General features: G+C 46.5%; 1 protein-coding gene across 2 annotated transcripts in view; it reads right to left on the bottom strand.

Moving 5' to 3' along the window:
- The window catches only part of IFT140 (intraflagellar transport 140), a 1,808,590-nt gene that overhangs the window by 1,141,852 nt on the left and 653,439 nt on the right, over positions 1–13,299 (bottom strand). For both annotated transcript variants that reach the window (XM_085628169.1, XM_085628168.1), the window contains exon 11: positions 9,119–9,191. In XM_085628169.1, the coding sequence (XP_085484295.1) occupies positions 9,119–9,191 (73 nt within the window). The remainder of the gene's footprint in view (positions 1–9,118; positions 9,192–13,299) is intronic.

Below are 13,299 nucleotides of genomic sequence, written 5' to 3'. Positions count from 1 at the left end.
CTGGGACTTCGGAGGACACCTATCACAACACAGTGGGAAGGTCTCTTACAGGCCTTGACGTGGATTGAGGGGGACACGGTGGAGAGACACACTGCCCAGGAGGGAGGGGTGTCCCCGGAGATGGTTGAGCGTGTGCATGCGGTCAATTAGCCTGCCAACTAGTCAGCTGCGTAATGACTGATGCCCAGGGTGGACAATATCAGGTTTCGTATGTGGGACTGCTCGTTTGGGGGGTGCTTGGGGGTGGGGGGGGGGGCGGAGGGGCTGGGGAAATAATGTGAAATATATGTTTGCAGGTCGGACTCTGCTGCTGTTCTTGGTTGCTGGGGGTCCTGGACGTTCTGCCTCCTGTTTATGTTCCATTTTATTATCTGTACCCGCAAGTATCCTGATGGATTTGTGTAGACTCTGTGCACTATACCACTGGACCTATCATACCAAAGCATGACATTGTGCATCATACTGGGGTTCGTATATTTACCACTTGGTCATTGAAATCATTGACTGTTGGGTGAGAGGTCCCCATGTTTCACGGTACAGCTCCTCTGGTCTAGCCTACTGCTTTATGATATGGTCAATGTTAATTGAGTCCTGGTGCCTGTCTGTAAGCTGTAAAACTTGCAAAACAATAAACAGATTTTTCACAAATGAGTGTGTGGAGAACTGGTAGATTATTATCTTGCCCTGAGGAAGTCTTTGTAAAGTGAAACGTGTTGGCTGCGTGTTCGTAGTGTGGTTGAAGAAACTGCATGAAGAAGGAAAAACTACCACTTGGACAAGGACCTACGAGTTGTGATTTATGTTAACTGTTACTCCGTACTCAGTTGTGTTCATTGCCTCTCTTTTTTGTGCATAAAATACTTGAATAAGAATAGCTGATGTAGAAGGCAGATAAACACTGACAGAGTAGCAATTTGTCTCTTGACGGTGCCCACTGCGCAACCTTGCTAGGGTATGCTTTCATACGTGCTTTCAAAGGCTCTAAGTTATATTCTGCAACACATGCAACAAACGTATTGCACCTTCCGGAGTAGATTGATTTTGGGAAGGTTCAATGAGATGACAATATGATGTGGAGCACCTCCAATGAAGGTAGAGACTCAAGTGCTCTAGTTCAAATTTCAGACATGAAGATGGAGGATCTGAAGATTGGGATGCAGAACCTGTCCGTCTGACTGGGACAGGAGGTCCGGGCTCCAACGTGCAAGGAGTGGAGGACACAGGTAATGTCTCATAGGTCTCCAGTATAGGGTGATCAAAATTACCGCATCCCCCAATACAGAGGCAGTGTCCCAGGGACCCCATCCCCCGGAATGCTGGTGATTCCTGCCCAGAAGAGTGCAGGCATACCCTGTTCCACACACCCTGGGAAGGGAACACAACCTTGTTCCTACCCGGGCGGTAGCAAAGTCAATGACCCGGCTCCCGCTAGCACACAGTAGGTGCTGGCTGGGGAGACGGCTGAGGACGCAGGGCCTAACAAAAGCTGGCTTAAGATGTGGCTGGCTCCTGCCAGGGGAGCCGTGGGGCTCTCCCTGAAGTACTTAACAAACATTAAAATGTGGGTGTCCCGGGTGGGCATTTCTTATTACTGCTCCAGTATGAGGCGTCCCATAATGCCCTGCCTGAGCTTGTTTAGATTTTTCGGATCCTGGTGGTGTCCCAGGAGGGGAAGGGGCACCACCAAGCATTTTTATTAATATTGTGAGGGCTGCAGGGAGAGCAGCAGCTCCCATTAACACAAAAAAAAGTAAGACTTCTGAGTCATAAAATATATGACCGAAGAAGAGCTTACCATATATTTTTAAAGGATTCTGAGCTGAAGCTCAATGCCCTTCAGCTCAAGTGCAGGACACCCTAGTGGTTATGTTCATGGCTGTATTTTGTGGCTTGAAAAAAAAGACCATATTGATGTATTTTTATATGACTTTATTATGCGTTTTGTTTATTAAAATCACTTTCATTAAACATTGCAAAGAATGAATTATTAAAATATACATTTCACTATAATTGGTGATTTTTTACTAAGACAGTACATTTGCTTTATGTATGTTTTAAAAATGTTTATATATGTTGATATGCTGACACCTCAATAAACACATATGCATCATCGTTCTTAAAACAGTCCTAGCTTCCTGTAAGCAAATCAAGTTTAGAATAAAGTCCCTTTCATTCACAGAAGGAGCAAGGCCATACTGACATTTTGCTGCTCAGACGCTGGAGGGATGCATCATGGTGCGTTAAGTTGTACGCCTTTTGGCATTGTGCTAGAGAGTGACTAGAAGAAATTGTAAGCCATCAAATCGATTATTAACGATAAATAAACTGCATGGATATATATATATGAAATGAGGGTACATAGAATAGGAAGGAACAGAGAAGGAATATGCTACTTACCCGTATGCATCTGTTCTTGGCATGTAGAGCTGCAGATCTATACACTGTGCATAGATCGCCATCTGGTGTTGGGCCCGGATGTTTGCAGTCTGTTTTTCCTCTTGGAAAGTCTTTGGGAGTCACGAGGTCGGTGACTCCTCCTCTGGTTAGTATTGCGCATGGGCTTCGGCTCCATCCTCAGATTGTTTTTCGCCAGCAGGGAAAGATGGAGCGTAGTAGTAACAGTAAAGAAACCCATGTGTATTGTATCTAAATAAGATAAGACTGGAACGGATACAGGTAGCCGGGGAGGCGGGTGGGCGTGTATAGATCTGCAGCTCTACATGCCAAGAACAGATGCATACTGGTAAGTAGCATATTCCGTTCGAGGCATATGAGCTGCAGATTATACACTGTGCATAGATTACATAGCAGTACCCAACCCTAGCGGCGACCACCGGTATCCGTTGCAGTAGTTTGAAACATTGTTTTTAGTACAGCTTGGCCCACACTAGCTTGTTGCTTGGTTTGCACATCTACACAGTAATGTTTTGTGAAGGTGTGCGGCGTTGACCATGTCGCTGCTTTGCAGATGTCATCTAGTGGTATGTTCCCTAGGAAAGCCATAGAAGCCCCTATCTTCCTTGTAGAGTGGGCATTAGGGGGAACCGATAGCGTTCGTTTTGCTTTGTGGTAGCAAATCTGTATGCATTTTACAATCCACCTAGCTATCCCTGATTTGGAAATAGGGTTGCCTTTGTGTGGTGGGGAGAAGGAAACAAATAGCCGTTTGGTTTTTCTGAAAGGTTGTGTCCTTTGGATGTAGTAAAGTAAAGCCCTTTTAACATCCAGTGTGTGTAAGGCTCTTTCCGCAACTGTTTGGGGTTGCGAGAAAAAGACTGGTAATTCTACCGACTGGTTTAGATGGAATGGAGAAATGACCTTAGGTAGAAATTTGGGATTGGTGCGGAGTACAACCTTGTTGTGATGCATCTGTATAGTGAGTGCTTGTATCTCACTAACTCTTCTGAGGGAAGTGATGGCCACTAGAAAAGCTGTTTTCCATGTGAGGAATTGCAGCTCGCACTTATGTGATGGTTCGAAAGGGGGTCCCATTAACCGTGTGAGGACTATATTTAAATTCCAAACAGGTGAGGGTGGCACTCTGGGTGGAATTACTCTTTTAAGGCCTTCCATAAAGGCTTTGATGGCAGGTACTTTGAAAAGTGAGAGGTGCTGTTTATTTTGTAAATAGGCAGCAATTGCAGCGAGGTGTAACCGAATGGAGGTATATGCTAGGCTACACCTTTGTAAATGGAGTAAGTAACATATAATGTGCTGTATGGATACATTTAAAGGATTGATTGTGTTGTTGTGGCAGTAAACAACAAATCTTTTCCACTTTGCTGCATAGCACGCCCTAGTAGTAGGGCGTCTAGCTTCCCTGATACTGTTCATGCAATCAGGGGGAAGGTTAAGGTATCCAAATTCTAGGACCTCAGGAGCCAGATCGCAAGGTTGAGCTGAGCTGGGTCCGGGTGCCTGATCTCTCCATGGTTCTGGGTTAGGAGGCATGGCGAGAGGCATAGCTTTTGGTGTGGTACTACTGAGAGTTCCAGCAGTGTGGTGTACCACGGTTGTCTGGCCCATGTTGGAGCTACTAGGATCAGGGTTAGGGAATGCTGCTGTAGCTTTCGCACCACTAATGGAATTAGTGGGAGAGGTGGAAAAGCGTATGCAAATTTGTTTGACCAGTTCATCCATATCGCATTGCCGTCGGACAATGGGTGTGGATATCTGGCGGCGAAGCTTGGGCATTTTTTGTTTTCGTGGGTAGCGAATAGGTCTATGTGTGGATGCCCCCACTTCTGAAAGAACGGGTGAAGAACCTGTGGGTGAAGTTCCCACTCGTGGATCTGCTGTGTCTGTCTGCTTAGCAGATCTGCCACGGTGTTTTGTACTCCTGGGACGTGTTGGGCTAGGAGAAAAATCTTTTGTGGAATTGCCCATCTCCATATGCTCTGTGCTAACTGAGAGAGCTGTGGAGAGTGTGTGCCTCCCTGTTTTTGAATGTAGTACATGGCAGTCATGTTGTCTGTGCGAATGAGGACTGCCTTGCCTGAAATCTGCGCCTGGAAGGATTTTAGGGCGAGGAAGATCGCCAGTAACTCCAGATGGTTGATGTGGAGTAACTTCTGTTGCGGCGTCCATGTGCCCTGTGCTGTGAGATGTAACAGATGAGCTCCCCAGCCGGAGAGCGATGCATCTGCCGTTAGGATTATTTGTAGGACCGGGTCCAGGAACGGTCGACCTCTGGAAAGATTTGTGGTGTTCCACCACTGCAGAGAGCGATGGGTGCGACCGTCTACCAACACCAGATCTGTCAGTTGTCCCTGGGCCTGGTTCCACTGGCGCGCCAAGCACTCTTGGAGTGGACGCATTTGGAGTCTTGCATGGGGCACTATAAAGATGCAAGAGGCCATCATCCCTATGAGCTGCATAAACACTCTTGCCGGGAGAGAGTGTTGAGATAGGAATTTTTGACGCAGCGCCTGTATTTTTGCAATCCTGGCAGGATTGGGATAGGCTATGGCTTTTGAGGTGTCTATGTTGGCACCGAGATATTATTTTGTGTGAGATGGTACCAGGTGGGATTTTTGATGGTTCACCGTGAAACCTAGCTGGTGAAGTAGTTGGACCGTAGCGGCGGTATGTTGCACACATTGTTGGTAGGACGTGGCTTTTATAAGCCAATCGTCCAGATAGGGGAAGACGTGAATGTGCTGTCTTCTGAGGTGTGCAGCCACTACTGCTAGGCACTTGGTGAAAACCCTTGGTGCTGTTGTTACCCCGAACGGGAGCACCTTGAACTGGTAGTGTTGTCCGTCTACCACAAACCTGAGGTACCTTCTGTGAGACTGGTGTACTGGGATGTGAAAGTACGCGTCTTTCAAGTCCAGAGTGGTGAGAAAATCGTTCTGGGAGAGAAGTGGAAGAACCTGTTGGAGGGTTACCATGTGAAAATGGTCTGAATGAATGTAGGTGTTTAGAGGTCTGAGATCTAAGATAGCTCGTAGGGTCTTGTCCGTCTTTGGGATTAGAAAGTACAGGGAGTAGACCCCTAAATTTTGTTGATTTATGGGGACCTGCTCTATTGCTCCTTTTTGCAGGAGGGAGATCACCTCTTGTGTTAGTAGCGCAATATGTTCTTGCGACATAGGGCGGTGCCTGGGTGGAATGTTGGGGGGTGTAGATGTTAATTCTAGGCAATACCCTGACTGAATAATTTGTGTCACCCATCTGTCTGAGGTGATTGTCTCCCAGACGTAAAGGAAATGTTGTAGTCTGCCTCCGACCGGAGTGGAATGGTCTGGAGGGAGCGGGGGAAAGTCATTGGGCAGGAGGTGTGGCAGAGCGGGCGGTATTTGTTTTGCCTCTGCCTTTATTATTATTGCCTCTGTATCCGCCTCTTTGATAACCCTTCGTGAAGGTAGACTGAGGGGGGGATTTATAGGACGTGGATGCACTGTCCGAGGAGTAGCCTCTGCCCGTGCCCCGAAAGGAAGAACGGCGAAAGGAGCGCCTGGGAGTCTGTGTTTGTAGGGCTCCCATAGATTTTGCCGTGTCTGTATCTTTTTTCATTTTTTCCAGGGCTTCATCTACTTTAGGGCCAAATAGATGATCTTGGTCGAATGGGTGATTTAATATAGAGGCTTGAACCTCTGGTTTAAACCCTGAAACCCTGAGCCAGGCATGGCGACGGAGAAGAACACTGGTGTTTATGGCCCTGGAGGCTGTATCTGCTGCATCTAGGGCACATCGTATCGAGGTATTGGTTATTGTTTTTCCCTCTTGAATAAGTTCATTAGCCCTAGTCTTGTACTTTTCAGGCAGATGGTGCATGATGGTCTCTAGCTCATCATAATGCGCCCTGTCGTATCGGGCCAACAGTGCTTGCGTATTGGCAATACGCCATATATTGGCCGCTTGTGACGCAGTGCGCTTCCCGGACGCATCTAGGAGCTTGGAGTCCTTGTCAGGTGGGGGCGCCTCGCCTGACGCCTGAGAATTTGAGCGCTTCCTGGCTGTAGATACCACTAGGGAATCTAATGGTGCAGGGCCTTTAATGTAAGAAGGGTCTGTAGGGGCGGCTTTGTATTTTTTCTCTATCCGAGGGTTTAGGACCCTGGCCCTGACTGGGTCTTTAAAAACCTCAGGGGCATGTTTAATTACGCCCTTTAACATAGGTAGAATGGCAGTGGACCTATGTGTATCGTCAAAGGAGTCTAGGAGGAAATCCTCCTCCACTGGGTCGGCATGTAGCTCCACCCCGTGGTAGTGTGCCGCCCGTTGTAACAAATGGTGAAAACCCAAGGAATCTTCAGGAGGGGATGAACTAGATGGATAAAGGTCATCTTGTGGGACATCTGGGATGTCCGGATTGTTATAATCATCCCATGGGTCTGGAGATCCAGTAGGGGTGGGATTTTGTGGCACATCTGCTGGATCATAGTAAGGGTCCCCCAAATCGTCTGGGACAGGAGACAATGTGGGGGAACGATGAGGTGGTGGAGGTGGAGAGGGTGGAGGAGGTGGGGAAGGCACCCTAAAAGGAGAGGTAGCAATGTCCTTTCTCTTTGGAGGTGGAGGTGGAGCCGGCTTGTCCAAGTGTCTCTTTTTTTAAGACAATGTCAAGTGTCCGGTCTTTGGATCCTTGGTGAGGGTTTTTGCAAAGGATCCAGTGTAAAGAGTTCCTGTGACACTGGTTGTTCGGTCGGCGTCGAAGGTTTCGGGGCCGACGATTTTTTAGGTTTGTCGAAGCCGTGCTTCCTGGGAACCTCCGTTCTTTTGGTCGGTGCCGAAGAAGGTCTCGGCACGGGAGTGTCGGTGCCGAGAGCCTTGTGGTGTTTGGTTGGCGCCGGAGGAGCAGGTTTCGGCACAGAAGACTTCGGTGCCAGGTTCGGTGTGGAGGTGGGGGCCGATTTTTTCTTCGGCGCTGAAGGGTGTTTCTCGGCACCGGTGGCCGGCTGGCTCGAGCCCGAGCTGCCGGAAGGCTTAATAGGCTTCTTTACCGGGCCCGAAGGTGGGGTGTGAGAAGCAATGTCCTTTGTCTTGCCTAGGCCCGGAGGCGAAGGTGTGACCGAAGCTTTTTTCGGTATCAGCGTGGGCGTGGGAGGGGGAATTGTACTCACGACCCGCTGCGCCGGGGTGATGTCCTCCACATCTGAGTCGTCGGCCTCGGAAGCGCTGACGAGGTTGTCGTCCTCCTGTTCTATGTCCTGTTGTCCCGGAGCTTCGACGTCGTCCCCGAAGATGTCGACTGGAGCGGAGGTCGAGGAGTGAGCCATGTTGCGTCTAGCCTGTCGATCTCGAATGGTTTTTTTTGAGCGAAAAGACTTGCAGGCGGGACAGTCTCGGGCCTCGTGTTCCGGGGAGAGGCAGAGGTTGCACACCTCATGGAGATCGGTGTGGGGAAACTTGGACCCACATCGAGGGCACTTCTTGAAGGGAGTTCTTTCCATCAGCCGAGACCGGAGCCGGAATAGGCCCGAAGGCCGCCGTCGACCACCGGAATCGAAGAAGTGCCGAAGAGAAGATGAGTAAGATGATTTATATCTTTGAGCGTCGACCGGTGAACTGGGAAGTTCGGAACCGGAGTGCGAAGTATTACATCCGAGTCCGATGGCGGAAAAAAAACAATCTGAGGATGGAGCCGAAGCCCATGCGCAATACTAACCAGAGGAGGCCTCGTGACTCCCAAAGACTTTCCAAGAGGAAAAACAAACTGCAAACATCCGGGCCCAACACCAGATGGCGATTTATGCACAGTGTATAATCTGCAGCTCATATGCCTCGAACATAGGGTATACTAATGTGTGAAATGAGGTATTGATATTTGCTTCTCTCCTGGTCTGCTCCCTCTCCCCGTCTGTACATCTGCTACATACATTAATTGTTGTGGATTAGTGTAACCTGAAAAAAGCTTTTCATGATGCAAATGACAAAACATATGCTTATTTGGTCTACACCAGTCAGTAAAATATGTTGATGTAAGGTAGAAGACTCACTACTCTCTTCTTTGACATTTCAAACATTCGTTTCAGGTGTAAACAGCTTTGCTACATCTGACATACTCAGTCAGAAGATGCTTCAGTGTAATTTCCTCTCATTACAGTAACATTAATACGGAGAGATACCAAACGTTTGCAGGTAAACATGGCAAATGATTATCTTTCTGAAGTAGTCTGGGGCAGTCAGAGGCACCTAAAGATTCAGGAATTTTTGCAGGAAGTGGAGGTTGACTGATAAATTACTATTTGGGTTCTGACTGGGGACCTCTGCTAAATGATAGCCCACTCGATCAAATGAGTTGCTACACATCTTGTTTGGGGAAGGGAGAGGTGTGTTAGGTGTATCCCAAGGGGATTAAGTGCTGTTATATACATTAAACTATTTAACTTCAAATGTCACAGCTATGAATACTCCACACTGTGATTGCATGTTTGTGCAAAAAGGCTCAAACGTACACAAATAGCATTTTGACAAACTAAGATACATCAAGAAAAAGAGCAAGACATGATTTCATCAAGAACTAGTTAAATGTCTTACTTTGAAAGGAAAACCACAGGTTATGTACTGACACCACATTCTGATACTATATAAAAGCAGATGTACTCTACATAACCTTTAACACTAAATTTGCAGTCAACTTCTGCAATGCTCTGAATTATGTGGCTCTTACCTGCATTTCGAAGAGTAGCTCCAGACGGCTCAAATACTGTAACTTGCTTCCCATTCCAGACTGCAATTGCATCCTTGAGATTAGAGACGGGCAGAAAAAACATGTCTCTAAATCTCTAGACATTAATTACATCATATCCAATTGATCAAATTACAATGTACAACAATTCACTAAGCCTGCAACCTTAGATTAAAATGTATACAGGGAACACAAATCAAATGGGCTCCAAATAGAAGATGATACACGGTACCCAAGGACGTTTTATAGGTTTCGAGAGCAGAGGGAAACCTCAGCAAACAATCAAAATTAGAGTCTAATTAATAAACCAAAAAAATGTAAATAACCATACGGCAAATGAAAAAGTATACTAAACTCTGGTCCAGCATGTTTGACGATCTGGTAGGGATTTTTGGTACAGACCGACATTAGAAAACCCTCATGCTTGGACATAGAGATGAATAACCTGTTAATTTGAAAGCTTCAGCTTTGAGCTCAATAATGGGGATAAGGAGAGCAGCAAATCTTCAGACGACCTACAGTGAGGAATAGCTATTCAGTATATCAAGTGCACCTTCACAGAGCTGATTACAACAACAACAAAAAATGTGATTCCTGGAACATACACGTGAACAGTGATGCTCTCAACCTTGGTGTACTATTAATATTGTTGGCGGGACACATACCTGGTGATAAAAGGAAGGACCTGTACTGCAGCCTGTTGCACTTCAGGGATATTTGCTGCCCCATTGCTTGGTGCTCCGTGTGCTGCCTGCTGTCTCCCCCGCCGCTGCTGCCTACAAACACCTGAGGCGCGGCCGCTGTGCGGGGAGACTACCTGGCCCAGAAGCCCCTGCAAAGAACATCGCAGGACACGCCCCCTTCGCGCCCGGTGGCGCTTAAACATCAGCTCGACCTTCGGATTAGCGGGACGCGCGCGGGCGGCGCCGGGGCGAAGGCCGGGCCAAGGGCGGGCCCATTTAAGCCCGTTAAAGACCGATAAAGACCGGACCGGGCACCCCCTCTTTATTCTTCACCAACCCTGCCCGCGTATATTTGTATGTATGCCTTGCTCCTTTGAACTATAACAGCTAAGTTTTGTGAAAGCGTTTATTAATATTACTATTTAACACCATGCCCACAAGGGGTAGCAGAAGTAAAATGGTTGTGGGTGGAGTACAGAGGATAGGCCCGTTAGATAATTTTATTATAAGGGCAAATGAAGCCATAGATCAAGGCATTATCCTTCTGGAGCGCAGAGTATCCCAAGATTTAGCTTTGGCCAAACGATCATCCTTGGGATCTCTTGCGTTAGCCAGAACTCCAGTGCCGGTTAAGGATATGGGCCCCACAGTAGATGTTCGCGTAGAAGTGCACAGTATGCCGAATGAGATTGATTTGTCAGCATCACAACTTCCAACAGACTCACAACTGAGCTTGGCATTAGAAAGGTCTCCGGAATTGCTCATCAGTCCTACACCAGATGAGACAAGCATGAGGCGGTTAAGGGGAAGGAGGGAGGGTGCTATCCGAAACAAGTAAAACAGACAATTGTGCCAAAGGTCAAAAAGTCTTGTATGCCGAAGAAAAAGCACGGGAAAGAATCAAACCACCACGGAAATATCGGCAATGGGAACACACACTCACATGTAACAAATGTAGTTTTAGATACAGGAAGTGTAGAGGCCTTGGATACTTTGGGTGGAATATGTAACAACTGTGAAGCAAATAACCAATTAGAATTGGGGAGCTTTTTACCATCCATTTGTCCCCGATAGAGACTAGACTCATATATATAGAAAAACAACTGGCCGAATTGAGTGCTCTTCCCAAAAACCTTCCCAACCACGGGGCTTTAACGACCGGGGGAACCAAATCTAGTAATTCTAAATCATTAGGCACATTAGGTAAAAAAATCTCTGCCCCAGTGGTAATTTCAAATGTAAAATTAAACACCCCGCTGGCTGCAGATAAGAAAACGGTAGATAAACCAGCAATCTCTACTGTGCCCAATAGACAGGAAAACAATATATCTAAGGTCTCCACCATACTCCCCAAAAGGGATCGGGACATGGGAGTGAATGAGTTAATCTGCCCCCAGAAGCGAGCCCCTTTGTGGTGGTTATGACTGGGGTTCCAGAGGTGGCGGACCATATAGATGAACCTAGTTGGTCATTAAAGAACAAAGTCCAACATTGGCTCAACATTAATCGCCCGCTACCTCCCCGCCGGTCAAGCAGGATTTTAATGGTGCGCAGAGTGCCCTGGGTGGGGCAAGAGAAGAAAAAAATCCATGCCGACTGTGTTATAATTAATTTTGAGGACCCAAACACAGTAGATTATATATGCTCATGGAGAAATCAAGGGCGTAATGAATGTATTGAAACAAAAAGACTCGCCTTTTTTTATCCCCCTAGGAGTCGCTCTGGGCCGGGTTATGATGAAAATTGGAGTAGAATAGGCCACCGGGATTGGGGTGGAGATTGGGGAGAGTGGGGAGGGTACCCTCGCAGCGATGGAGAATTTATGGAAACCTGAAGAGGTATCCTGACTTCCAACAGGTATAGCTGTCTGGAGTCGGTAGACTGACTCACACTACCTACTGGGTCCCCAATCAGAGATCTGGAGGGGCTTAGAAAGAACAATGGTAGAGCCAACCAGACGGTTAATAGCCACCTAAAACCAACTCCTGAGAACAGGGACGCAGGCATAGATGCAGCTGTAGCATTTACCACACAGTGCCCACTAGCCATAGGGACAAATAGTATGGAGATTGCTGTAATTGAAAACCCTGGGGGTGGTGAAGACAGTGCATCACCCAAACATAGGCCTTTGAATAAGGTGATTAGAAATGGGGAAACTGAAAAACCCTGTCTAAATAAGTCGACTAAAACTGATTTTAGTATCCTTAGCTGGAATGTCGCAGGGCTGGAGCCTAGATTATCGGACCCCGATTGGTTAAAGACACTACTTGATAAAGATATAATAATGTTTCAGGAGACCTGGGCTATTACTGATATCCATATAGAGGGCTTTCATTGTAATAGTGTAACTGCAACTAAGCCTGACTTTGGCCGCCCCGTGGGCGGGTTACTGATTGGTATTAGGATAACGGCAGGTGGACATATAAAGATAATGCCAACCAAAAGCCCTAATATTCAGGTTATTGAATATAAAAGAAAGGTCCCTATTTATATGATCAATTTTTATAATAACGATTTCTATTCATTCCCAAATAAAAATGTTTTAGAACTTTCTAAATTTTTATCTGATGTGATTGAACCATTAGATAAAAGCAGGGGTAATAGGATCATTCTAGCCGGGGATTTTAATGCAAAGTTTCCTAACTCTGAGTTAAATAAAGGAAATATCCAAAATTATTGTGCGGTAAAACGGGGTATAGAATTGGATTGCCTTATTCGTGAGCACGTTTTAACTAACGTGATGGATGTAAATTATAACTCTACAACTAATTACGTCCCGACATTTAGAGGTAGAGACCACTCCTCAACTATTGATTACATTTTTATGTCACCTGAGTTAGTTGATTGCCTTATAATGGCTAAGGTCCTAGAAACCGCTTTTGGGGATCATAATGCATTAGTGGTGAAAATTATATTGGGTCCCTCCCCAGTAATCGCACGCATATCAGGTGCCAGAGATATTACCCCTGTTACAAATAATCTGAGGCTGAAATGGAGGGGGGTCGACAGTGGTAGGATAGTTGAGCTTGTTACAAACAAGCATCAGCACTTGATCGACTCATGCATACTCTCAGATGGGAATAATCTAAGGGTAATTAAAGATTTTACCAATCTGTGTACAGTTATAAAGTCATTCTTAACCGTCCCTAATCAAAGGATAGATAAGGATCCCAGGTGGTTCGATAGAAATTGCTCAGTTGCTAACAGGGCCTTACGTAAGGCACTGAGCACAAAACTAAGGTGCCAATTGGAGGTTATGGTGGCAAGAAGGAAGTACGAAATCCACAATAGAGGAACGCAAGGCAGCGATTCTGATAGAGCACTGGGAGGAGTCATCTGATTCCGCAACAGGGAAGAACGGAACGACTTTCTGGCCTGTAGTGAAAAAGATGCGCAATATGGGAAATCAACTATCTACAATTAATTGCATTATCCTGAGTGATCGGTGGGAAGATAATTTCTCCAAAGTATATGCCACAC

This window comes from Triturus cristatus, chromosome 10 (assembly GCF_964204655.1).
Source record: "Triturus cristatus chromosome 10, aTriCri1.1, whole genome shotgun sequence".
NCBI classification, from domain to species: Eukaryota; Metazoa; Chordata; class Amphibia; order Caudata; family Salamandridae; genus Triturus; species Triturus cristatus.
This window is presented reverse-complemented; position numbering and strand designations above follow the sequence as displayed.